Source organism: Mustela putorius, unplaced genomic scaffold, assembly GCF_011764305.1.
Source record: "Mustela putorius furo isolate JIRA1106 unplaced genomic scaffold, ASM1176430v1.1 tig00003867_pilon_pilon_pilon, whole genome shotgun sequence".
Lineage (NCBI taxonomy): Eukaryota > Metazoa > Chordata > Mammalia > Carnivora > Mustelidae > Mustela > Mustela putorius.
Window position 1 is genome coordinate 8,662,980 of NW_025422019.1, and position 27,816 is coordinate 8,690,795.

Here is a 27,816-nt window from a genome sequence, read left to right on the forward strand (position 1 = left end):
ACATATATAACTAACCAGAAAAACCTACTTTGAAAAATAATTCAACTCTTCTAATGTAAGAAGAAACATTCTTAATTATAGAATTTTGTCTGCAATAGACCCTATAAAAGAAAAAAAAGAAAAACAAAACAACAACAAAAAAACGGGGACAATGAGCATCAGAATGGTAGCATGTTCATAATAGCAAGGAACAGAAAAGGCCACAGACTACAGCACAGCCACCTTAAGGATAAAGGTTTTAAGCAAATTTTTGAGAACGAGCTCTGTGATCTCATTTAACTTTACTCTCACAATACATGTCCCCTCATATGTGAAAGGAAATGTGCATGTATGTAACTATGGAGATTAACTATAATCTCACTGGCAGAGTATTCAAGAGGAAACCCTTCTAAAGGGACTCAGCAACTAACTCAGTTTTTACTTAATAAACAATATGTGTGTATTAATCATGAATTTACCACATAGAGTCAGTGAAAAAATATGGAAGACAAAATAAAAGTAATTGTATATAACCTACTTAAAGTTTGTTTAAAACTATTCAAACCAAATCAGGTTCTAATATTTTACATCAGTCAATGGCATTTCAATTGGTAAAGTCAGAAGCCAACTTGAATAAACTCTCAGTGGCCAAAGATAGATCATTCTGAACATCAATAAACACAACATCAATAAATATAATACGACAATATAGTCAACCATACAGTCATGTTTAAAACCCATGAGTTGATAATGATACTTAAAAAAAAAAAGAACTTACTAGTTACCTTTACAGGATGCTAGAGAACCAAGTCTTTATTTGAAAAATTGATAAAGGGAAAAAAAAATTGTACACTTAAAAACACTGTCCTGGAGCACCTGGGTGGCTCACATGGTTAAGCATCTGCCTTTGTGTCAGGTCATGATTTCCAGGTCTTGGGATCGAGCACTCTGTCGAGCTCCCAGCTCAGCAGGGAGTCTGCTTCTCCATCTCCCTCTGCCTTTCCCCTTGCTTGTACTCTCTGTCTCTCCCTGTCCCCACCGTCTCTATCTCCGTATCTCTCTCAAATGGATAAATAAAAATTAAAAAAAAAAAAAAACTGTCCTAAAATGAAATTCTATTTTTTTTAAAGATTTTATTTATTTATTTGACAGACAGAGACCATAAGTAGGCAGAGAGGCAGGCAGAGAGGCAGGCGGAGAGAGAGGAGGAAGCAGGCTCCCTGACGAAATGAGAGCCCGATGGGGGACTCCATCCCAGGACCCTAAGAAAGGCAGAGACCCGAATCACCCAGGCGCCCCTAAAATGAAATTCTATTGTCTGAGGTCTTAACCAAAGGCAAGAGATTCATTTCATTAGTGGTCTACAAGCTGGAAAGAATTATAAAGACCATCTTCTAGCACCTTTAGCTAGCTGACCAAAACTTCACCCTGTATAGCTCTAGAATGATCTTACCGTGTTAGCTCTTCACGAAGATTATTTGGTTCTGAGGAATAAAATTTAACTCGAAGATGCAGACAATAGGGCGAACCAACTGTGATTAAAAAACAAAAAAAACAAACAAAAAAATACTTTAACTTTTTATATAACTATTCAACAAGTAAGAATTTTCAGTCAGTAAATTTGTTAAAAAAAAAGTCTACTGAAGTAGAGACAAAAGATAACAGGTTATTATGGCAATACTTCGCACACCAAAATATTGTACAGCTTAATTAAAGCCTGACTTACACAAAAAAGATCAATCAGCAGATTTTTAAAATGTACCAACCATCATACAGTACTATCATAATTAGCTGTCCTCCCAAGAATAGAGAGTTCTAGATTAATTCTAACAGTTCTAGACCAAATGCATCAAATAAAAGTTGTTTGTTTTTTTTTTTTTTTAAGATTTTATTTACTTGACAGAGAGAGGTCACAAGTAGGCAGAGGAAGGCAGAGAGGGGAGGAAGCAGACTCCCCAATGAGCAGAGAGCCTGATGCAGGGCTCGATGCCAGGACCCTGGGACCATGACCTGAGCCGAAGGCAGAGGCTTAACCCACTGAGCCACCCAGGCACCACCAAATAAAAGGGGTTTTTTTGTTTTTGTTTTTTTCCAAATAAAAGTTTTGACTGTGCAATCTAACAGCCCTAAAAAAAACCTGAGAAGCTATATTTCTTTTGAGTACTGAGTAATGCCTAGGTTATTAACTGCTGATGGCAAGCTTCCCCCTCAATTTCTAATTCATTTCACCTATCTCACTAACTTCTAAATTCTCAGTGGTTCCATTATTTTGTAAAGACAAACGTTGAGATGCTCTGAAACCTCTTATGACAAAGGACAAACGGGATTACAAATCGGACATTGGTATCCCCTGACTATTGCTAGGATAATAACATTTTATGTGAATTGTTTTGCTTCATTACTCTTAATTTTTAAAAGATACATCTTTAAAGTCTCAAAATATTTTATACAGCAGGGCAGATGCCAAACAGGAAAATTCCTTAAAGTTAAGCATCTCATGAGAAGTTAATCTCCTTTGCAAGTTGCAAATCCTCCAAGAAATAAACTATAAAGCACTTGACTCTAGATTACTATTAACCCTATATTAACTTACTGGGTGGATCAAAGTTTCAAATAGAAATTATCTTTAGAAAGTAGAGATGCTAAGAAATTCATCTGAAATATGATCTCTTTATTAGGAATCAGAGCTTCTAATATGTAATTAAATATAATTAAACTCACTTTTTCACAATTTTTTGAACACTTACTTTTTACTTGCTTTTTGATGCTCTTGGTACCATCTAGCCAATGCTGAAAACAAAAGCAAAAATCAGATGTGAAGCAGATGACAGAACTCAACATTTTCATTAATAAAATATTCATCATGCTTCAGTGATCATTAAAAATATCTCACAAAGAGAAAAACAAAAGTGAGAATGAAAATGGGGGAGGATTACCTGCCCCCAATATGTACAGCAAACTTATGACACATAAGCAAAAAGTGACTTAAAACCAGATATAGGACTTTTTTTTTTTTTTTTAAGATTTTATTTGAGAGAGTAAGCAAGCAAGAGCATGGGGGTAAAGGGGAGGAACAGAGGGCGAGAGACAAGCAGACTCCACATTGAACACAGAGCTCTATGTGGGGCTCAATCCCAGGACCCTGAGATTATGACCTAAACTGAAATCAAGAGCCAGCCAGTCAACCGAGTCACCCAGGTGCCCCTCAGATAAAGGACTTCTTAAAACATTTCCTCTGCTCCCTCACAGTAACAAGGATGACATTTTTAATTCTGCCCTTAGTTTTCATATCCCCCTCCCCAAAAATGACTCTTTAAAAATGCTAAAATTAAAAGGAAAGTATCCTCATATTCCATTGTCTGGTTCATTCTTGTGATAAAAATGTAAGATTTACTAAGAGATCATAACCAAAAATGAGGGGAAATAAAAGTGTCACTTAAATTTTACAAAACAGATACTACTCAGAAGTAGTACTCTTTGAAAGAGCCTACACTGTAAGATTAGATCTATCTCATAGCTAAGGTCTCACCTATTAAATAAAGCAATCTTTGCTCCTTTGCTTTACAAATAAAAAATGTTAACATTGTGTCTAGCAGGCTTCTGGTTTCAATACTAATAACCTTTTGATTTCTGTAACCTTCCCACTATGAAATGTCTGTAACACAAACAGACATTAAGGGGCAATTCCAGAGGCTTCCACAGATAAACCATTCCTAGCTCACTTCTATTAATCCCTTTACAACACCAAAAATCCTAACAGTGGCAGGGTGCACTCACCCAACTAAGATATACATGATTGTGTTCTCTCCAGCATGCTTACAATTCCAAGCACCCTAAAAACGAAAGGAGTGTTCTTGTGCTAACTAGTTCACAGAGCTAAAGAATCCAGTTTCAGAAATCCAGATAGGCAAAGACTGGGTAAACAAGGCTACATTATTAATAGCCTTGTAACTATTTGCAGAGCCTCTTCTCTCCATTCTCCCCCAAGATCTGAAAGTCAAATTCACAGAACTACCAGTGTACAAGCAACGTACCTCTTCATATTGAAATAAGATGCTCAGTTAACATTTCAAAAGGCAATTAAATACTATGCAATATTTTCTCTGGATTCCAAGGGTATAGGCTATTTGGCCATTTCTCATCCTTTTTTTTTTTTTTTTTTTTTAAAGATTTTATTTTTAAGTAATCTCTACACCCAACGCTGGGCTCAAACTCATAACCCTGAGATCAAGAGCTGTGCGCTTGGGGTGCCTGGGTGGCTCAGTCAAGTGTCTGCCTTCAGCTCAGGTCACGATCTCAAGGTCCTAGAATCGAGCCCCACATCAGGGCTCCCCACTCAATGGATAGTCTGCTTCTCCTTCTCCCTCTGCCTCCTGCCCCCTGCTCAGGCTCTGCCTCTCTCTCTCTCAAATAAATAAAATCTTTTAAAAAAGAAGAAGAGGAGGAGGAGGAAGAGGAAGAGGAGGAAGAAGAGGAGGAAGAGTTACATGCTCTACTGACTGAGCCAGCCAGGAGTTCCCCCCGGCCCTCAGCCACTTCTCCATCTTTTAATAAATTCAGTTGGACACCTACTTTTAAGCCTATTTCAATCTAGCACCTGTTCAGTTTTGGACATCTCTCCAATAGACTCCTAGGCTAGCCAGCAGAAACACAATTCAGTCTATTAGCAGTAAAGAGGTCAACCTAATACAGCAAAAAATCCATCCAACATAGCCAATGCCAGCACCTCAATATCCAAAACTCCCAAACTTAATTATATTAATACCTACCAAAGCCTGATGCCAATCACATATTGGATAGAAGATAAAATTAGTTTTTATACCCCAGATAGTCTTCTACCCACAAAATGAAACCCAGAAGTTGCTCTATCTTCAGGTTTTATCTACTCTACTGCAATGAATAGATGTCTGCTGGTTGCCTGGGCAATCTCACATGCCTATGGTTAGGGTTACTCCTACACCATAATGAATGCAAATTAACACAACTGTTCCAGGAGGCAATTTAAAGATGCCCTAAAAATAACTGTATTTGCCCAGAAATGGACCCTCAAGTCTATGGTCAATTAATCTTCAACAAAGCAGGAAATAATGTCCAGTGGAAAAAAGTCTCTTCCCAAATGGTGTTGGGAAAATTGAACCACCACATGCAGAAGAATGGAACTGGACCATTTCCTTACACCACACACAAAAATAAGACTCAAAATGGATGACAGACCTAAATGTAAGGCAGGAATGCATCAAAATCCTTGAGGAGAACACAGGCAGCAACCTCTCTGACCTCAGCCACAGCAACTCCCCCCGCCACACACACATCCCCAAAGGCAAGGGAAGCAGGGGGAAAAATGGATCTCATCAAGATAAAAAGTTTCAGCACAGCAAAAGAAACAGTCAACAAAACCAAAAAACAACAACTGACAGAATGGGAGAATATACTTAAAAAAGATAAAGGGCTAGTACCCAAATCTACAAAGAATTTATCAACTTCATCAAACCCAAAGAACAAATAATCCAATCAAGAAATGGGCAGAAGACAAGAACAGACATTTCTTCAAAGACATCCAAATGGCCAACAGACACATGAAAAAGTGCTCCAAATCACTTGGCATCAGGGAAGTACAAACCAAAACCTCAATGAGATACCACCTCATACCAGTCAGAATGGCTAAAATTCACAAGTCAGGAAATGACAGCTGTTGGTGAGAATGCAGAGAAAGGGGAACCTTTCTACGCTGCTGGTGGGAATGCAAGCTGGTGCAGCAACTCTGGAAACCAGTATGATGTTCCTCAAAAAGTTGAAAACAGAGCTACCCTATGACCCAGCAATTGCACTACTGGGTATTTACCCCAAAGATACAAACCATAGTGATCTGAAGGGGCACATCCACCCCAATGTTTATAGCAACAATGTCCACAATAGCCAAACTATGGAAAGAGCCTAGCTGTCCACTGACGGAAGAATGGATAAAGAAGAGGCAAGATACACACATACACAATATACTTACACACAAAATATTTACACACACAACACACACACACAAGTGCGTGGGGGGGGGGAGTAGTATATTATGCAGCTATCAAAAAATGGACTCTTGCCATTTGCAACGAGGTGGATGGAACTAGATGCTATTATGCTAAGTGAAATAAGTCAATCAGAGAAAGGCAATTATCATATGATCTCACTGATACATGGAATTTGAGAGACAAGGCAGAGGATCATAGGGAAAGAGAGGGGAAAAAAATGAAACAGGACGAAACTAGAGAGGGAGACAAACCATAATCTCAGGAAACAGACTGAGGGATGCTAGAGTAGAGGTGGGCAGGAGGGATAGGGTGGCTCAGTTTTGGACACTGGGGAGGTTATGTGCTATGGTGACCACTGTAAATTGTGTAAGACTGATAAATCATAGACCTGTACCCCTGAAACAAATAAAAAATAAAATACCTGTCTTTGACTCAACAATTCAAAACCTAGAAATAATTATGGATGTGTACAGATTTACTTAAAAGGAATTATGTGAGAGAAAGTTAAGATGATATATATATATATTCAACAAGAATGAACTGGTTAAATAAAGTATTTCAACATGATGAACACCATGCATCAATTAAAAACAAGGAAAGCAAATATTTAAGGATCTGGAAAACTATTTATAAAATATTGTTAAATTTTAAAAAGCAAGTTACAAAATATAATTGTTTTGTCAAAATGTACAAGTGTATATATAAAAACATGCTTTTTTTCTTTTGGATTGAGATTATCTGTAACAAAACAATAACATGTTATCTCTAGGGAGTGGATACTGCTGGTGATATTTTTCTTCTTTGTGCTTTCCTCTATTTTCAACTTACTCTACCAGGAGCACATATTATTTAAAATACTCACAGACCCTTTATTTTAGTATTTTATAAAAATAATTTACTTATATATAGGTTTAATCTGGGAGTAGCATTAAAAAGTATACGGTCTACAGTCCCTCTAGTCCCTGCAATAGGCCACCCCCCAAATACCCAATTTCTATCACCACATGTACCCTCCAACAAGATGTTACTGGTTTCTGACTCCTTTCAGAGTTTCTTCAAACAGGGAAGTAGGAAAAAAAAAAAACGTTTATACATGTTGGTAAAACCTAGGGAACATTAACAATGGACTGAACATCAACAGGCTAACTATAAATTTTGACAGAATAAACTTTGAGGAATGTAAGGATGGAAACAATGTAAGATCACATGCTATTTCAAGAACAATCTATAGTCTTTCTTAGATGGTTATAACTTAAATTTGTTCCTGTTTAAGAACATTTAAGAGCTAGTCTCAAAAATACACAAAAATACACCTTTGGGGTGCCTGGATGGCTCAGGGGGTTAAAGCCTCTGCCTTCAGCTCCCATCCTGATCCCAGAGTGCTGGGATCAAGCCCTGCTTCCTCCATTCTCTCTCTGCCTACTTGTGATCTCTGTCAAATAAGTAAAAATCTTTTTTAAAAATTTTAATTAAAAAAAAATACACCTTTAATCTTTAATTTATACCCTACTATTCTAAGCACATTAAACATAAAATCATGCCAGTGAGATAAAGGATCAGAGTTTTCTTCCAAGCAGGCATTTTATTCTCTTCTTTACCTGCATATAAGAGCTTTAACATCTGCACTCCCTTAAGATGACCCAAACTCAGATAACGCATCAAGCACATTTTAAAGTGAAACTTAGGAGCTGGGGAGTTCTGGTGATGTTCTTCTGGAAGGTCTGAGTTCATGTTTGCATATTCTCAAGTCTGTTTTCTTTCATCTCCTCCACATTCCAAGCCCAGGGACTGGAAAATTCAGAACTCAGAGACAGGCACTGATAGGATTTTCGTCAGTCAGGGTCTTTAGGAGTTGAATTTATATTACATTAGAAAATAAAGGTGAGAGCATGCAGATATAGATTCTTGCATGCCTAGGTAAAACTAATACAGTCCTCTTTCCCCATTATACCTTAAAAAGGAAACAAACTCCCTAATTTCCTAATTTTAAAGTCTGGTTGATAAACTTAGCCATCAAAGGATGTGGGAAGCCATCCTATTGAACTGGGCATGAAAGAAGAATTATTACCTGCATGTATCTGAAATTATAAATAGTATGTAATCACAAACAAGAGACATAACTAAATCAAACAAAGAATCACCTAGGGAGCTTTCAAAACACTGACATGCAGACACCCCCTCATCCTGGTCCCTAAGCCTGTCTGTAAGCAGCTCCTCAAATAAATGATTCCTGATTTCTAACCACCTACACAGCTCTACTAAAGAAATGCCCTACTACTTTTGCTCAAAGAGCAAAGACTTTAAAACAGAGAAATGTTAACCACCTTTCAAACCAACTACATCTGCAAAAAATATTTCTGCTTTGAAAAGTAAAGGTTTATGCTCTGAATTAAGATCGTTTTAAAGAAAATTTTAAACAATTAACAAAATGTTAAAAAAAAAAAACTATGCAATAAAAATGGAGAACCAATATAGTGCATTGCTGTAATCTAACTGAAAACACTTCAATTTAGTCTAAATTCATTATAAATTCTTCCTGGGTGATTACTTTCTTGGTGTTAACAGTCTGTGTTAGAAGACATTTCAAAAGAAGAGTTAGATAAGCCATTAAAATATATTTCCCACTGTGCCTTTCTTCATATTATTAATATGCCCTCTTAAAATTCTTAAAAGTCAAATTCATAATGGAAATGTAGGTGAGGCAGGTTTTATACTCACTCTCCATAGAGACCATGTAATCTATTTTGGAAATATACCTTTTACAGTTTCTCCTTATTTAACAAATATATGTGTGCCTGTGTGTTACAATATGGACATATATTTAACATACACTATTTATTTCTACATATTTTTCACTCCCCACTATTTTATTGAATCCTATTGTTTGTGTTGGGTTCTTAGTTAATGTATAATCCAATCACCTGCCAACAATGGTAATTTTACCTCCTCCTTTCCAGCCTTTAAAATAAAACAACTTTAACTGCATTGCTGGCACTTCTGTTATGAAATTAAATAACACTGGTAATAATAGGCAAGTTATCATCTTGTCTTTAATAAAAATGCTTCTATCACTCCTCTATTAATCTAGGGTGGTTGTTGTTATTGTTGTCACGGTTAATAATGAGGTATCTGCATAGAAAGAGAGTAAAGTGACTGAGTATTCACCAGGTCTGTTCTCTACACATGCCACCTACACAGGTTGTGCCACATGTCCACTCAGCACCTAAAATGGGAAAAAGTCCGCCTCTAAAGTTGAATAGAGCTACACAGACTAAAAGGTCAATTCCATACTGGCCAAAGTCCATGATGTTTTAGTCCAGGATTTCTGGGGCTAGAAAGAAGAGGCTTAAAGGTCCATCAAAATACCACTTGATAAGAATTCTAAAGTGTTGTCTGCACAACCTCAGGTAAGTGAAGGTCAGCAAGACAAACACATCTCACACATTTTGCCTACAGTACCTGAAATAGCTGAACTCTAAAACTGAAAGGAGAATAGCCTCTTTAATGCAATGAGCTTGGATCTACTATCAAATGAAAGGACTGCTGCAGCCTCCAGGTATGCACCTGTTAACACATTTACCCTGTGTTCCACTAGACAATTAAGTGTTTTCTAGCCTTCAGCTTTGGATTTAACCTCTCCACTTCCATTTCCATATAGTGTTGTCTTTAAATACCATAAACTTCAACTAATCAAGTTACTTTATTTTCTTTGTGATAAAGATTTCAGTTTCAATCATTTTTTAATGTAGTTTCAATTAAGTATATGCCAAAGCAATAACAAGCATCAATGAAGGGTTAAACTGCTCAGAACTGGCACACAGCACATCAACTCAGATTCCATTGCCAGAAGCAAGACACATAGCCGAGCCTGATAGCAACTGAGCAAGAAAGTACAATCCTCTTAAAACAAAGGCAGGAAACAAGTGGCATGAAAAACCATATATGACAAATTATCTCAATTGATACTGAATCATCCTCCCATTTTTTTTTCAAATATTTTATTTATTTATTTGACAGAGATCACAAGTAGGCGGGGGGGGGGGGGGGGCGCGCACACACCAGAAAGCAGGCTCCCTGCTGAGCTGAGAGCCCGTGCAGGACTTGATCCCTGGACCCTGAGATCATGACCTGAGCTGAGGGCAGAGGCTTTAACCCACTGAGCCACCCAGGCGCCTCTCTTTTTCTTTTTTTTAATTAAAGATTTTATTTATTTATTTGACAGAAAGAGACACAGAGAGAGAGGGAACACGAGCAGGGGAGTGGGAGAGGGAGAAGCAGGCTTCCCGCTGAGCAAGCAGCCCAATGTGGGACTCAAACCCAGGACCCCAGGATCATGACCTGAGTCAAAGGCAGATGCTTAATGACTGAGCCACCCAGCTGCCCCTCACCCTTGCATTTCTGAGAATAAACTCAACCTGATCAAAATGTGTTACTTATACTTTTAATAAGCTGCTGAATACTGTGTGCTGGCAATTTACTTGGGATTTTTACACAGAGAACAAGGGAAGTTTAAACAATATATACAGAACCAATACAAGCTATCAAATCAACTTTTTAAAAAGGGAAAAAAAAAAAAAAACCTGTTAATTTTCCTTCTTTCCCAAGTAAAGGGGAAATGCTATCTTTCTTTTGTTTCCCTTTCCTAAAACATGACAAAAGTGTCTACACTCTAGATAACTCTAAGAAGTTAATGGACCGGAGCACCTGGGTGGCTCAGCTGCTTAAGCACCAACTTTTTTTTTTTTTTAAGATTTTATTCATTTATTTGACAGAGAGAGAAAGAGAGAGAGCAAGAGCACACAAGCGTGCATGCACACACAAGCAGGGGACCCGCAGGCAGAGGGAGAAGCAGGCTCCCTGCCTAGCAAGGAACCTGATGCAGGACTCAATCCCAAGACCCTGAGATCATGACCTGAGCCTAAGGCAGATGCTTAAGTGACGGAGCCACCCAGGCATTCCCAATGGCAACTCTTAATTTCGGCTCTTGTCATGATCTCAGGGTCCTAAGATTGAGCCCTGAGTTGGGCTCTGCACTCAGCACCGAATCTGCTTAAGGAAGATTCTTTCCCCTCCTTTCCGTCCCTTACTCCCTCTCAAAATAAATGAAGAACAAAACAGAACAAAACAACCTTGATGGACCAGTTAAAATTCTAAGTTCTAAATATGAAACTTGAAAAACTTCACCAAACAGAGGGCACTAACATAGGCCAGAGAGTTAAATCTTGGCCCTGACACTTAATTTGTTTGGCCCAGACTCTATTTTTCTTTTTTTTTTTTTAAGATTTTATTTTTCATTTGACATAGAGAGGGAGAGAGACAGACACAGAGAGAGCACAAGCAGGGGGAGCAGCAGAGGAAGAGGGAGAAGTAGGCTCCCTGAGAGGATGCCCAATGTGGGGCTCGATCCCAGGACGCTGAAATCATGACCTAAGCTGAAGGTAGACACTTAATCACTGAGCCACCCAGGCACCCCTATTTTTCTTATTCTTTAAAAAAACTTATTATGAAATATTCACTGGAAGTTACAATGATAATAGTGAGAGGTCCTGTGTCCCATCCCCACCTTCCCCCAATGGTTACATCTAACATTACCATAGTACAAATTAAAACCAGGAAACTGACCTTAGTACTATGTTATATGTCATTTTACTACAAGTCTGGACTTCTGTAACTAGTACCACTATCACTGTAAAGAAATAGTCTATTAACAACAACAAAAAATGCTCACGACTCCTTGATAGTTCACGTGATATAGTAATACACACTCGCCTCCCCCCACCTCCAACTTCCTTAAACCCTAGCAACATTAATATGATCTTCACAATTTTGTCTTTTCAAGAACGCTATGTAAGTGGAATTATACAGTATATGACCTTTTGAGATTGGCTTTTTTCACTCACCATAATGCCCCTGAAATCCATCCAAGTTGTTCTGAGTATCCATAGAATCAATAGGTATTTTTCTATTGTTGAACAGTGCTCACAGTTGATTTAATCAAACAACTACATGACTTTTTTTTTCCCCCCAAGTTTTTTTTTCTGTTACAAATATAGCTGCTACAAATAATCATGCACAGGTTTTGTAAGGAAATAAGTCTTCACTTCTCTGGGATAAATGTCATGCATACAAATGCTGAATTATATGGTTAATGTATATTTACTATTTTAGGAAACTGACAGATTATTTTCCATAATGGCTGTTAACATTTTTATATTCTTGATACCAATATGAGAGGCCCAGTTTCTCCACATCCTCAGTTAGCAGTTGGAATTGTCACTATTTTTATTTTAGGTATTCTAAAACATGTGTTGTGCTGATGCCTCATCAAGGTCTTAATTTGCATTTCCCTGATACCTACTGATGCCTACCTCTTTTCATGTGTCTACCATCTATATATTCTCTTCAGTTAAATGACTCTTGTCTTCCGTTTTATAACTGTTGAGTTTAGTTCTTTACATATTGAGCTCCTTGTCAGTCTTCTCCCAGTGTATAACCTGGCTTTTTACCCTCTTAACAGAGTCTTTCTCAGAGCAGAAGGTCTGAATCTTGGAGCACCTGGGTGGCACAGTCAGTTGGATGGCCAACTCTTAGTTTCAGCTCAGGTCATGACCTCGGGGTCCTAGGATTGAGCCCCAAGTCAGGCTCTGAGCTCAACAGGGAGTCTGCTTCCCCCTCTCTCTCTGCCTGCCTCTCTGCCACTTGTGATCTGTCAAGTAAATAATAAAGAAAGAAAGAAAGAAAGAAAGAAAGAAAGAAAGAAAGAAAGTTTGATAAGAAAGTCTTGTCAATGTAACTGTACACAAAAGAAAGAAAAAAGAGACAAAGAAAAAAAAGAAAAACTTAATTACACTACCTTAATCAAAGGATCAAAGTATCAGGACACTTGGGGTGGCTGGTTGGTTAAGTGTCCAACTCTTGATTTTGGCTCAGGTCATTATCTCAAGGTTTTGAGATCAGGCCCCATGTTAGGCTCCACACTGAGCCTGGAGCCTGCTTAAGATATTCTCTCTCAAAGTCAATTATTATATGGTTTCACTTACTTGTGGAACATAAGGAATAACATGGAGGGCATTAGGAGAAGGAAAGGAAAAGTGAAGAAATCAGAGGGGGGAAATGAAGCATGACAGACTGTGGACTCTGAGAAACAAACAGGGTTTTACAGGGGCGGGCGTGGGGGGATTAAGCCTGGTAGTGGTATTAAGGAGGACATGCATTGCATGAAGCACTGGGTGTTATATGTAAACAATGACTCTTGGAACACTACATCAAAAACTAATAATGTATTATATGGTGACTAACATAACACAATAAAAAATTTTTTAAAAAAAGAAAGATATTCTCTCTCATTCTCTCTCTCTCTCTCTCTCTCTCTGTCTCCCTACCACCAAGGCCCCTCTCCATCCTGTTAAAAAAAAGAAGATTCAAAGTTAAAAGTTAAGATCACCAGTAATGGGACAAAATAAAATTAAACGTCACTTGATAGAATAAGGAAACACAGCATCACTTCACCTATTTTCCTGCCAAAGTATCTAAGATTAACCTACTTCATGAGGAAACACCAGCCAAACCCAAACTGAGGTACAGTCCATAAAATAACTGACCTGTATCTTCAGAAGTGTGAAAGTCAAGGTAAGACTGAGGGACCACAGTATTCCAAGATGAAGGCAACTGAAGAAATCTAACAACTGAATGTAAAACATGATTCTGAACTAGATCCTTTGGCTAGAAAGGACACTGTACAGACAACTGGAGAATATGAATGGAGTCTGAGGACTAGATGGTGGTAATGTCACAATGTCAACTTCCTGGTTCTGATGGCTGCACTAAGCTATACAGAATATACTTGTGGGAAAAATACACTAAAGAATTCAGGGGCGACGAGACACCTGCAACTATTTCTCAAATGGTTCTACAAAAATATTTATTTACACTGTTCTTACAACTTTTCTGTAAATATGACATTATTTCAACTACACATTAAATGTGTATGTGAACATAAAATGAGCTGGTATAAGCAAAAGTAAACAAGAGCAAACTCAGATTTTACAGATTCACAGGAAGAAAAGTAAGTGCATAATTCCAGTTGTACATATTTCGGAATTATCTGAAATGACCAATAAACTAAACTTTAACACACTGATTTTATATATACAGGCATACATATAATATATTTAAGATTGAAATGTAACACGTAATTCCTTGATCATTTTTCAAGGTTTTTATTTTAATTACAGTATAGTTAACATACAGTGTTATATTAGTTTCAGGTGATATATGGTGATTCAACAATTCTGTACATTACTTAGTGCTTAAGTGTACTCATTAATTCCTATCACCTATTTGCCCACTCACCTCCCCTCCGGTAACCATCAGTTTTGTTCCCTATTAATTTTTTGTTAAAGATTTTATTTATTTGAGAGAGAGAAAGTGAGAAAGAAGGAGACAGATCACAAGCAGGGGCAGGGGGAAAAGGGTAGAAGGAGAAGCAGGCTCCCCACTGAGCAGAGAGCCCTATGCAGGACTCGATCCCAGGAACCTGGGATCCTGACCTGAGCCAAAGGCAGATGCTTAACTGAATGAGCCACACAGGTGCCCTGTTCTCTATAATTAAGAGTCTGTAGGCTTATCTCTTTCTTCCCCTTTGTTCATTTGTTTTGTTTCTTAAATTCCACATATGAGTGAAATAATCAAATGTATTTGTCTTTCTCTGACTTATTTTGCTTTGCGTTAGACCTTCTAGCTCCATCCATGTTGTTGCAAATGGCATAGTATCGTTCTTTTTTATGGGTGAATAATATTCCACTGGAGATATATACCACCTCTTCTTTATCCATTCATCTATCAATGGACATCTAGGCTGCTTCCATTATTTCACTATTGTCAAATTAATGATGCTGCAATAAACACAGAGGTGTATATATCCTCTGAGTGTTTTTGTATTCTTTGGGTAAATACCCAATAGTGCAATTCCTGGATCATAGGGTAGTTCTATTTTTATTTTTTTTGAGGAACCTCTATACTGTTTTCCACAATAACTGCATCAGTTCACATTCCCACTAACAGTATATAAAGTGTTCCTTTTTCTCCACATCCTCACCAACATTTGTTCCTTATTTTTTCCTTTAGCCATTCTGACAGGTCTGACAGGCATCTCATTGTCGGTTTGATTTGCATTTCCCTGATGGTAAGTGAGGATGAGCATCTTTTCATGTGTCTGTTGGTTATCTGGACGTCTTTTTTGCAGAAATGTCTGCTCATATCTTCTGCCCATTTTTTAATTGGATAATTTGTTTTTTTAAGATCTGAGTTGTATAAGTTCTTTATATATTTTAGATACTAACCTTTTATCAGATATGTCATTTGCAAATATATTCTTCCATTCAGTAGGTTACATTTTATTTGCATGTAGTCCCAATAGTTTATTTTTGCTTTTATTTCCCCTAATGCTGCTATGGCTGATGTCAGAAAAACTACTACTTATGCTCTCTTCTAGGATTTTTACGGTTTCCGGTTTCACATATAGGTCTCGAAAATCCATTTTGAGTTTAGTTTTGTGTATGATTTAAGAAAGTGATCCAGTTTCATTATTTTGCATGGAGTTGTCCAATTTTCCCAACACCATTTGTTGAAGAGGCTGATTTCCCCACTGTATATTCTTGCTGCTTTTGCCAAAGACCATGTAATTGTGGGCTTGTTTCTAAGCTTTTTATCCCATTTCATTGACCTATGTGTTTATTTTTGCACCAGTGCCATGCTGTGTTGATTACTGTAGCTTTGTAGTGTAACTTGAAATCTGGGATTGTGGTACCTCTAGCTCTTTTGTTTTCAAGACTGTTTTAGCTATTTGGGGTCTTCTGTGGTTCCGTACAAATTTTAGGATTATTTGTTCTAGCTCTGTAAAAGATGCTATTGATATATTGACAGAGATTGCATTAAATCTACAGATTACTTTGGGTAGTATGGACATTTTTTTTTTTAATTTTATTTATTTATTTGACAGAAATCACAAGTGGGCAGAGAGAGAGAGAGGAAGAAGCAGGCTCCCTGCTGAGCAGAGAGCCCGATGCGGGACTCGATCCCAGGACCCCGAGATCATGACCTGAGCCGAAGGCAGCAGCCCAACCCACTGAGCCACCCAGGTGCCCTCGGGTAGTATGGACATTTTAACAGAATTTGTTCTCCCAATCCATAAGCATGGAATAATCTATTTCTTTGTGTTGTTCAAATTCTATCATCAATGTTTTACAGTTTTATGTTTTATAGTTACAGGTCTTTCACTCCCTTGGTTAAGTTTATTCCCAGGTATTGGTGCAACTGTACCTGAGATTGCTTTCTTAATTTCTCCTGCTGCTGCTTCATTATTAGTGTACAGAAATGCACTAACGGTTTTTTGGTGGAGTCTTTAAGGCTTTCTATATATAATATCATGCATCTGCAAACAGTTGAAGTTTTACTTCTTCCTTACTCACCTGGATGTCTCTGGGGCACCTGGGTGGCTCAGTCGGTTAAGTATAGGACTTTGGCTCAGGTCATGATCTCAAAGTCGTGGGACTGAGCCCCACATCAGGTTCCCTGCTCCGTGGGGAGTCTGCTTCTCCCTCTCCCTCCTGCTCATGCTTTCTCTTTTGCTCTATCTCAAATAAATCAATCTTTAAAAAAACAAGCAAACAAAAAACACACCAATTTGAATGCCTTTTAATCCTTTTTCTTACGTGACTGCTAGGACTCCCAGTACTATGGTCAATAACAGTGTTGAGAGTGAACATCCTTGTCTTGTTCCTGATTTTGGAGAAAACTTCTCAGTTTGTCAATATTGAGTATAAGGTAAGCTGTCAGTTTTTCATATATGGCCTTTATATGTTGAGGTATGTTCCTTCTAAATCTACCTTGTTGAGGGCTTTTATCATGAATGGATGTAGTACTTTGTCAGACGCTTTTTCTGCATCTACTGAAATGATCAAATGGTTTTTATCCTTTTACTTACTGATATGTACCACACTGACTGATATGCCAATACTGAACTACCTTTGCATCCCGGGAATAAATTCCAAGTGATTGTGGTGAATGGTATTGGATTTGGTTTGCTAACACTTTGTTGAGGATTTCTGTATCTCTGTTCATCAGAGATGTTGGCCCATAGTTCTCTTTTTATGTAGTGTCTTAATCTGGTTTGGGTCATTTTTTTACCCTGCCTCAACATTCTTTGGATTCTACCCTTATACTAAATAAGACAGACACGAAAATCATAGTGCTAAATTAGTTTACACAGATGACCCTAGCCAAAAACTTCACTTGATCGAGTTCACTATCTTCACCAATAAACTGACCTGTTTGCAAGCATCAATTTTCTTTTATTCTGGGGTTAAATCTGGCCACATGACAAATACCTAAGAGTCTTTTCTATGCTTACTAATGTCATAAAATTGTAGAATTGTGTGAGTCAGTACTTTAAGAACATGTGAATTTTTTTTTTTTAAGATTTCATTTATTTATTTGACAGACAGAGATCACAAGCAGGCAGAGAGGCAGGCAGAGAGAGAGGGGGGAAGCAGGTTCCCTGCTGAGCAGAGAGCCGATGTGGCTCGATCCCAGGACCCTAGGATCATGACCTTAGCCGAAGGCAGAGCCTTTAACCCACTGAGTCACCCAAGCGCCCCAAGAACATGTAAAATTTTATCTGGAGCTTTCATCTTTGAATAGCTTTCATCTACCAGCTATTGTTTTTCCAGTTCAACGCACATAGTGTATTTCAGTAACAGCAAAAACAAAAAGTAAATCTTACTAAAATTTAATCTTAATGCCTAGATTTCTGGGTTTGGAAAGGATAAGTTACAACTAAAAAGAGTAGGGATTAAAAGTTCTAGGGCGCCTGGCTGGCTCAGTTAGAGGAGCATGTGGTTGCATTCTTGATCTCAGGGTCATGAGTTCAAGACTCATGTGGGGTGTAGAAATAGTTAAAGAAATAAAACCTTAAAAAAAAAGAGTTCTAATACTGGCTTTACTAAAAACTTATTATGACCAAAAGAAAGGCACTATATGTGTATCAAATGAAGGGAAAAAATTAATGGATCTAGTAATTCAGTAATTACTGATATTAACAAAGAGTAAATAATACAACTTACCTAAAGCTGCATGTCTATTTCTTTCCCCCAATTACAATAGCTCCCCAACCCCCGCCCCCACTTATCTGTGGAAGATACATTCCAAGACCCCTGGTGGATGCCTGAAATCACAGATAGTACCAAACCCAATATATACTATATTTTTCCCTATACATACTTTTAGAGTTTAATGTGTAAATTAGGCACAGTAAGGTATTAATAACAATAATTAGTAATAAAATAGGACAATTATAACTATATACCATAATAAAATTTTGTGAATGTGGTCTCTCTCTGACAGTATCTTATTGTACTGTACTCACCCTTCTCATGATGCCATGAGATGATAAAACACCTACATGATGAGATGAAGTAAGGTGAATGGTGTAGGCACTATGATGTAGCTTTAGGCTACCAATAACCTTCTGTCAGAAGGAAGGTCACCTGCTTCCAGACTGGGGTTGAACATGGGTAACTGAAACCATGGAAAGTGAAACCATGGATAGAGACTACTGTATTTATGTATCCTAATGAAAGAAGGTACCTGAAACTTAATGCTGGCATATTTCTACCTCTTTTCCTTCACAACCCCTCTGAAAAAAGGAAGCTTTGAATTATTTATCCCTAACATATTTATTTTTTCACTGATTGCAAGACTGTAATTCCATTATTTGTAAGATGACTGATGAATTATATTAAACTCAACAGTCAACCAAGCCTTTAGATCAAAGTAGTGTACCAGAATTTAATTTGATAAATATTTTATATGTCCACTACGTGCTGGGCAACAGTGGTAAGACTCATCCCCTGCCCTCAATAGATTTAGTCCAACTGGAGAGAAATAACATTAAAATGAAAAATAAAAGAAAGACCTCCTCTACAAACTCCATCCAGAGATGAGAACTCTGAAACTATGGGAAATAGCTTTGCAAATATTTTATGCATATATGTGTACATAATGACACCTTTTTTTTTTTTTAGATTTACTTATTTATTTGACAGAGACGCAACAAGAGAGAGAATACAAGTAGGCAGAGTGGGAGAGGGAGAAGTAGGCCTCCCCAGGGAGCCCAATGTGTGGCTCGATCCCAGAACCCTGGGATCATGATCTGAGCCTAAGGTAGACACCTAAGGACTAAGCCACCCAGATGCCCCCCCCCTTTTTTTTAAATAAAAAAACTCAAATATATTGTTCTGTAACCCTTTTTTTCCTACATTATTCTATGTCAATTAGTACACTTTTGTGTCAATTAGTACATTTTTAATGAGCTGTAGAGTATTCCATTATATGGGTTTGCCAAAATGTAACCAGTACTCTTGTTACAAAATGTTTATGCTTAATTTCTTTTAAACTCAGGAAAGGGGACTAAGGGTATGGAAATCAGAGAAAAAAAAAATTGTAGCTAGCATTAACAGTGGTAAATTTAGCCAAGATGCTCTATAAAGCCAACAAAGGAGTTCATCTCCAAAAGGTCTGAGTTTTTAATATTATCTTACAGAGGTATTCTAGTTTATTTATTAATCACACCAAATGAATGCCCCACTCCAAAAAGAACTTGAGATTTCTTATATATTGTTTCTGTGAGTCCTAGATACTACAATTAATTTGTCACTAAACACATACACATACATACACACTCCTCCATCACAGACTTCCAGAACACAGAGCTTGGTGTCTTAATACCCTTATCTCTACTACCGCCCCACCCCTCCCTGCTACCGTGAATGTCCTATTCCAGGCCTTAATATTACTTTTATCCCCGGGATCTGCAATAACTCTTTCTGACTTCAATCTCTGCCCATTCCAAATAATCCTATACAGTTTTTCTATATAATACTTCCTGAAGCAAAATAATACCTCCTTGCTCAAAAAACCCTAATCCCAATTATTAGAGAATAAATATTGTCCATCTATTATTTAATACTCTTGGTATTCAGTTTGGATGATAAGGCCACTAAACCACCTTCTAATCTTATCATCTACTACTTTGTCTCAAACACTCTCCAGTCAAATCCTAGTATAACAGATCTCTGAAAAGCTTCCAACTTCCTACCTATCATATACACACATTCCTCTCTTGTGAAAAGCAGATGGTCAAAGAACATTTATAGAATCAAAGATCGGGAAGGGATTTTAAAGATAACCTAATCTACTCACCTTAATTTGCAAATTAGTAACTTCTATCACTTACGCAAGAATCCACAAATCTCCTATTTTAGCTCCCTTTCCATTATGCAGTGGTTCTCAAACTTTAGTATGCCCAACAAGCAACCCAATGGTTATTGAAAAAGACATATTTCCTAGGCTCGGCTGGGAAGATGATGCTCTAATGATATGGGCAAGGGCCAGGACTCATATTTTTTTAACAAATGCTTCAGGTTATTTTGAAATGGTCAAAACTTCAGACCATAATAGAAAATCAGAAGGAAAAGAGAATGCAGTAAGAATATATAGCCTTGCAGCACTAAGCATGTCATCTGAAATTTTCCATTTTTGCTCCCACACAGGAACTTCAAAAAAACAGCTACTCACTGCTACTTGTGCAGAATCCATAAATCTCAGTCCAAAATAGTCACTTTCAATAAGGTCCAAATGGTACATTATCTGATCAAAGAGCTCTTGTCCTTTGGCTTTTTTCTGAAATGGTAAGAAAATAAATTAATCAACAAATGACTCACAAGATCAACAAGCCTGAACTGGAGATAGTTTTAGTTATACAAGGTTTAGGGGCGCTAGGTGGCTCAGTCAGTCGAGCATCTGACTCTTGATTTCGGCTCAGGTCATGATCTCAGGGTCCTGAGATCAAGCCCCACACTGGACTCCACACTCAACGGGGAGTCTACTTGAGATTCTCTCTCTCTGCCCCTCCCCTGAATCGTGCACAGGCTTCTTTCTCTCTCTCTCTCTCTCAAATAAACGAATCTTTACAAAATCTATTCTTAAAAATTTACTTGGAATACCAAAAATACTGCCATATATCAGGTAACGTGTAAGATACTGTGATTTTCCAGTAAACTACTTAAGGCCAAAAGAGAATTTGTGACGTGTATGCACTTCTGCAGAAAGTGTTACTTCCCATCAACCAACAAACATCACCTTGTACTAATCACTGTAAGGAGAAACTCTTATTTTGTCTTGCCAATTTTTAAGAGTCACTAATTCAAAGGTGCTTTATAATGTGACTGGAAAGAGAAACACAAGAAAACTTAGAACACTGAAGTATGAATCATATGGAACTTACTATATACTTGCCAACAGATTTTAGAGACAAGATAGTCAGAGAGACTAGAATCATCAGTGAAAACTTGGAGATCAGCCTTAAATGGAAAACAATATAAGGTAGAAAAGAGCAGATAAAAAATGGAAGGTGGGAGGAATTATGGGACAATGAAAAAATACAGACATCAATGGAGAAGATACCAAGCGGGGAGGGAGGGTGAGCAACAAGCGATGAAACTTGTTTGGAAAAAGCAGTTCTCAAGAGTGTGGTCTCAGGACCCAAAGGTTTTCCCAAATACTTTCAAAAGAACCATAAGGTCCCTAGGATTCTCCTCATGTAGAAACTCAATTAAAACAATATATTGCAAGAGAGTAAATACAGAAGCAAAAAAGAGGACCTAAGTATGTTCTCTTGGACCAGACATTAAAGAGATACACAAAAATGTGTAAGACAATGCTACTCTTCTCACTAAATTCTTTGTTTAGTAAAATAGCTGTTTTTCACAAAAATACTTGTATCTTTAAAAAGAAAAAATACTTGTATGTTACTAGGGCACCTGGATGGCTGAGTGGGTTAAATGTCTAACTTTGACTCAGGTCATGATCTCAGGAGTCCTGGGACCGAGCCCTTCATCAGGCTCCCCACTGAGGGGGGAGTCAGCTATTCCCTCTCTCTGCCCTCCCCCCACCTAATGCTCTTGCATACACCTGCCTACTTTCTCTCAAATAAAATAAATAAAATCTTTAAAAAAAATACTTGTATGTTACTTATAACACAAGGGGTATATTACTACTATTTTGAAATTAACCAATAGATTTTTTTTAATTTTTCAGTTTTAATTTCTAATAAGTTAATTATCAGTAATTTACTAATAATTTTATGCCTATTAACATTAGATTTCCCTATGAGATTGGAAGTGAAAAATCTGAGAATAAATTGCCATGTTTAAAAAAAAATAAGGTAACTATAAATAGATACAACCCACATAAGCAAAAGCATTATTGGGATCTCAATTTTCAATGATTTTCATACACATCCTATCCATGCCCCTCCTCCTATGTAATTTTAAATTATGATTTAGGGTATTTCTTGTAAAATATATATATGCACATACACATACCAAACATACACAATTTTTTTACTAAATCAATCCCTGCCTTTTAATGGATCTTTATTTCAACTTATATTTTTGCTTTTCCTGCACTTTTTACCACCTTTCTTTCTGATAAAGTGCTATCCATGTATCCCTTTACCAAGAGAAGAATTTTACTTGCCATCATTTACTTCCCATGATCTCAGCCAATCCTCATGTTTATGAACATGCTTTCTCTTATTTCTTTTCTCTGGCTGTGGCTAATTTGTTTAAGACAATAATCTTTATTTTAGTATTTTGAGCATTCTTTACACTCTTTAATGTATACACCACAGAGATCTAATAGCATCTGCTAGATTTGTTTCTCTGCTCACTTGAGTTCTTCCTACAGAAATGTCTCCCATGTAGGACTTTGTATGAATAATCTTTAAAGGTCTTCTATGTTTGAGAATATTTTAATCATACTCTTACACCTGAATGACAATTGTCTCCTTATAAAATTCAGGGTTCAAAGTTATTTTCTTTCAATACTCTCTTCAATATTCCAAATGTATTACTCTTTTTCTTGCAGCTTATGCTGTTGTTGAAAGTACGGTGACAATTTGAATTCTGGTCCTTAATAATGTTATTAATTTTCTTGGTAAGCTTTAGGCTTCTCTATCTTTGATCGTCTTAGATTTCAGTATAATGTGATTAGGTGTGTTTTTTTTTCCTTAACTGTAACTTAGTATTTGGTATTCCGTCAGACTTTTAAATCTGCAATCTTTCATCTCCCTTTAATTCTGGGAAAACAATCTATTTCCTCAAGTATTTTTCCTCTACTTTTCTCACTTTAAATTTCCTACCTAAGTGCTGGCACTTCTACTTTCTTTTTTCTTAAACATATGTTCATTTAATATTCACATTTACTCTGATGATTATGGTTTATTTGTCCATTTAACAAATACTTAACATACAAAAGGTTCAGAAAATTCTAGTAATGACAAAATTGCACAGCTAAAAAATGACAGTCTAGAATTTAAATCTTGCTGTCCCCCAAGCTCCAATTCCCTAAGGGTTACACACTACAAAGAGATTTGACTTGGAATGTCACGTCTCAAATCAATTAGATACCCCCAACTTCTTATCACAACCTTGTCTCTAAAGTTACTCTCAAAGCCTAGGTTCTCCAACTACATGGAAACTTCTGGTACACTGACCCCACTTATTATCATTCATCAGCATCCATTTCTCCTTCTTTTCTTTTTAAAAACATAATACAAAATATGCCATTTTAGCATATGCAACTCAATGCCATTAAATACATTCCCAGCGTGTACAACCATCACCATTCTGATTTCCAGAACTTTTCATCAAACCAACCAGAAACTCGGTACCCATAAAACAACCATTCCTCACACTCTTTCCCTTCAATTCCTAGTAACCTCTTTCCTATTTTCCGTGGCTTGTGAATTTGCTTAGTCTATATATGTTACACAAGTAGAATCATACAATCTATGTCTTTTTGTGACTGGTTTATTCATTTAGCATAATGTTTTCAAAGTTCATACATGTTGTAGCAGGCTCCAAAACTTCATTCCTTTTTAAAATTCATAATATTCCATATTATGCATATATCATGTAGTTTATCCATTCATCTGCTGATGAACATCTGAGTTGCTTCCACTTTTTGGCTATTGTGAATACTATTATGAATAATGATATACAAGTATCTGTTTTGAGTCCCTGCTTTCAATTCTTTGGGTATATAAGTAAGAGTGGAATATAATTCTATGTTTAACTTTTGAGAAACTGCCCAACTGTTTTCCATAGTAGCTGCACCATTCTGCAATCCCACCAGCAACACATAAGCTTCCAATTTCTCCACATCCTCCCCAACATTTGTTATTTTCTGGGGCTGTTTTGGTTTATTTTGTTTGATACAACCATCCTGGTAAGTGTGAAAGGGTATCTCATGTGATTTTGATTTGCATTTCCCTAATGCCAGTAATGCTGAGCATACTTTCATGTGCTTATTAAACATCTGCTTTTTTTTTTTTTAAGATTTTTTTGAAGATTTTATTCATTCATTTTAAGCCCCAATGTGGGGCTTGATCCCAGAGCTCATGAGTTAAGCCGAAGACAGAAAATTAACCATCTGAGCCACCCAGGCACCCTCCACCCCTTTTCAAATAAAGATTTTATTTGTCAGAGAGAGAGAGAGAGCGAGTGCAAGCGCACAGAAGGGGGAATGGCAGGCAGAGGGAGAAAGCAGGCTCCCAAGAGAGTAGGGAGCCTGAGTGGGGCTCAATCCCAGACACCAAGATCATAACCTGAGCCAAAGGCAGACGCTTAAACAACTGAGCCACACAGGTGTCCTGAGCATTTGCATATTTTCTTTGGAGAAGTATCTATTCAAGTCCTTCACATATTAAAAAGAAAATTTTTATTGAGGTGTAGCTAACATATTAGTTTCAAGTGTACACCATAGTGATTCAACAATTATATAAAGTGCAAAATGCTCACCACAGTAAGTGTAGTTACCATCTGTCACCATACATAATTATTCCAGTATTACTGACTATATTCTCTCTGTTGTACTTTTAATCACCTTCATAACAGCAAGTTTGTACCTCTTACTCCCCTTTACCTATTTTGCTTCCCTGCTTCCCCCATTATAAATTCAGTTTTCAGCTGCATCTAGACCATCACTTGCTACTTATATTCTTCTTTTCCTTTCTCCTAACAAATTATTCCAGGTCACCACCTCTTTCAAACCCAGTTCTCACTTCACATCCTGTTTTCTGAAGATTAGGACCAACAAGATATTACCTTTTCATCAGCCTTCCATCTTTCCCAGCATAAGATGGTGGTCCTTTCTAGAATGTTCATCCTATATTATCTACCTGTATATATAAAACCAATTCCTAAGATACATTTTTCCTATTCATTTGACAAACTCAAATCTCCCTAACCAGCCATTCTCTAGCTGCTGTTGTTTCCTTCCTTCCTGTTACTACCAAATCTCATGGCAATCCCCCAACTTCCCTTCATGTCCCTCCCCAAAAACTAAACAGTATTTATTATTTTTTTAAGATTTTACTTATTTATTTGACAGACAGAGATCACAAGTAGGCAGAAAGGCAGGCAGAGAGGGAGGAAGGGAAGCAGGCTCCCTCCCTGCTGAGCAGAGAGCCTGATTTGGGGCTCGATCCTAGGACCCTGGGATCATGACCTGAGCCGAAGGCAGAGGCTTTAACCACTGAGCAACCCAGGAGCCCCTAAACAATATTTGTTATTAAACAATATAATTAACAATATTTATTAAGTCCCTAGGTACAAGGGACTACAGGAAATCTAAAAAATAAAGGACTATCCCCATTAATTCCTTTAAACCCTCTAAATCTGGCTTCTGAACACACCATTCCACTGAAGTTCCTTTTTCTACTTCATTCTATTACTCCTCTCTCAATGACCGCTACCTATGCTGTCATTATCTTCCACAAACAATATCACCCCCTCCCAACTAGAGCTGAACTGTATTTTACTCAGTTCTAATGTTTATTAGAAGTCTCCCTCCACCATATCCACATACTAAGCATTCCTTCTGGTGCAGTCTCCACTAATGTCTATAGGCCCATTGTCTTGTGCCTGTGTTACTATACAGTCTCCAGGATTTTTTTCCTATAAAGAATCAACAAAATCAACTCTAAATCATATCTCTTGAGTACAAAGAAACCAATAGAATAAAAACAAGTATGTAAAAATCCACACATTGTTTTAAACAGCTTTGAGATATAATTCACATACTATACCATTCACCATTTAAACGTACAAAATCCAAAGGTATATTCACAGATATGTACAACCATCACAATTTTGGAACATCTTCATACCTCAAAAAGAAACCTTGTTATCTTTTAGTTATTGCCCCAACCACCATTCCTACTACCCCCTCAAGTCCCTACCCATCTGCCCTTAGCAACCACTAAACCACTAATCTTTTTTTTTTCCTACAGATTTCTTTATTCTGAATTTTCATATGAATGAAGTCCTATCACCAGCTGCTTTCACCTAGCACAATGTTGTCAAAGTTCACCCATGTAGCATGTATCAGTACTTCATTTCCTTCATGGCCAAATAATATCCCATTATATGGATATAGCACATCTTGTTTATACATATAACTTCTGACAAACAGTTGGGTTTTTTTTTAATCTTTAAGATAGTAAAAATAACACTGTTATGACTATCTGTGTATAAGTTTTTGTCTAAATGTGTGTTTTCAATTATCTTAGATATATACCTAAAAGTACAATTGCTGGAACATATGATAACTACGTTTAATCACTTGAGAAACTGCCAGGCTATATTCCCAAGCAGCCACACAACTTGATATTCCTGCCAAAAAATGTAAGAAGGTTCAGATTTCTCCACATTCTCACCAACACTAATATTATCTGACATTTTTATTTTGACCTTCCTAATTGATATGTAGTATCTCATTGTGGTTTTGATTTGCATTTCTCTGGTAACTAAGGATGTCAAGCATCTTTTCATGTATTTATCAGCTATCTGCATATCTTATATGCAAAAGTGTCTATTCAGATCCTTTGCCCATTTTTAAATTGGGTTATTTGTGTTTTTATTATTAGTTTTTAACTTTTTCTTTTTTTTTTTTTTTTTTAAGATCTTAAGAGAGAGAGGGACGCCTGGGTGGCTTAGTTGGTTAAGCAACTGCCTTCGGCTCAGGTCATGATCCTGGAGTCCTAGGATCGAGTCCACATTGGGCTCCCTGCTTGGTGGGGAGTCTGCTTCTCCCGCTGACCTTTCTCCACTCGTGCTCTCTCTCTAATAAATAAATAAATAATCTCCCTAATAAATAAATAAATAAAATCTTTTAAAAAAAAAAAGATTTTGAGAGAGAGAGAGAGATCACAAGCAGAGAGGCAGACAGAGACACAGAGGGAAGCAGGCTGCCTGCTGAGCAGAGAGCTCAATGTGGGGATCAATCCCAGGACCATTACCTGAGCTGAAGGCAGAGGCTTAACCCACTGAGCCACCCAGGCACCCTGGGTTGTAACGGTTCTTTATATATTCTAGACACAAGTGCTTATCAAATATGTAACCTGCAAGTATTCTTTCCCTTTCTATGGGAGGATCTTTTCACCTTCTTGATAATGGCCTTTGTGACATGGAAGTTTTTAATTCTGATAAAAGTCCAACTTACTTTTTCTTATTTCGTTATTCACGTTTTTGGTGTCATATCTAAAAAACTGGTGCCAAATCCAAGGTCATGAAGATTTATCCCTATTTTTTGTTCCATGAGTTTTATGGTCTTAGCTCTTATGTTTAGGTCTTTGATCCATTTTGAGTTAATTTTTGTATATGGCATAACCTAAAGTTCCCATTTCACTTCATTC

General features: G+C 37.2%; 1 protein-coding gene across 9 annotated transcripts in view; it reads right to left on the reverse strand.

The window, feature by feature from the left end:
• EPB41L5 (erythrocyte membrane protein band 4.1 like 5) overlaps nt 1-27,816 on the reverse strand; it is a 145,822-nt gene that overhangs the window by 102,487 nt on the left and 15,519 nt on the right. For all 9 annotated transcript variants that reach the window (XM_004759768.3, XM_013060076.2, XM_004759766.3 and 6 more), the window contains exons 3-5: nt 20,634-20,738; nt 2,727-2,769; nt 1,433-1,511 (exon numbers count right to left, since the gene is read on the reverse strand). In XM_004759768.3, the coding sequence (XP_004759825.1) occupies nt 1,433-1,511; nt 2,727-2,769; nt 20,634-20,738 (227 nt within the window). The remainder of the gene's footprint in view (nt 1-1,432; nt 1,512-2,726; nt 2,770-20,633; nt 20,739-27,816) is intronic.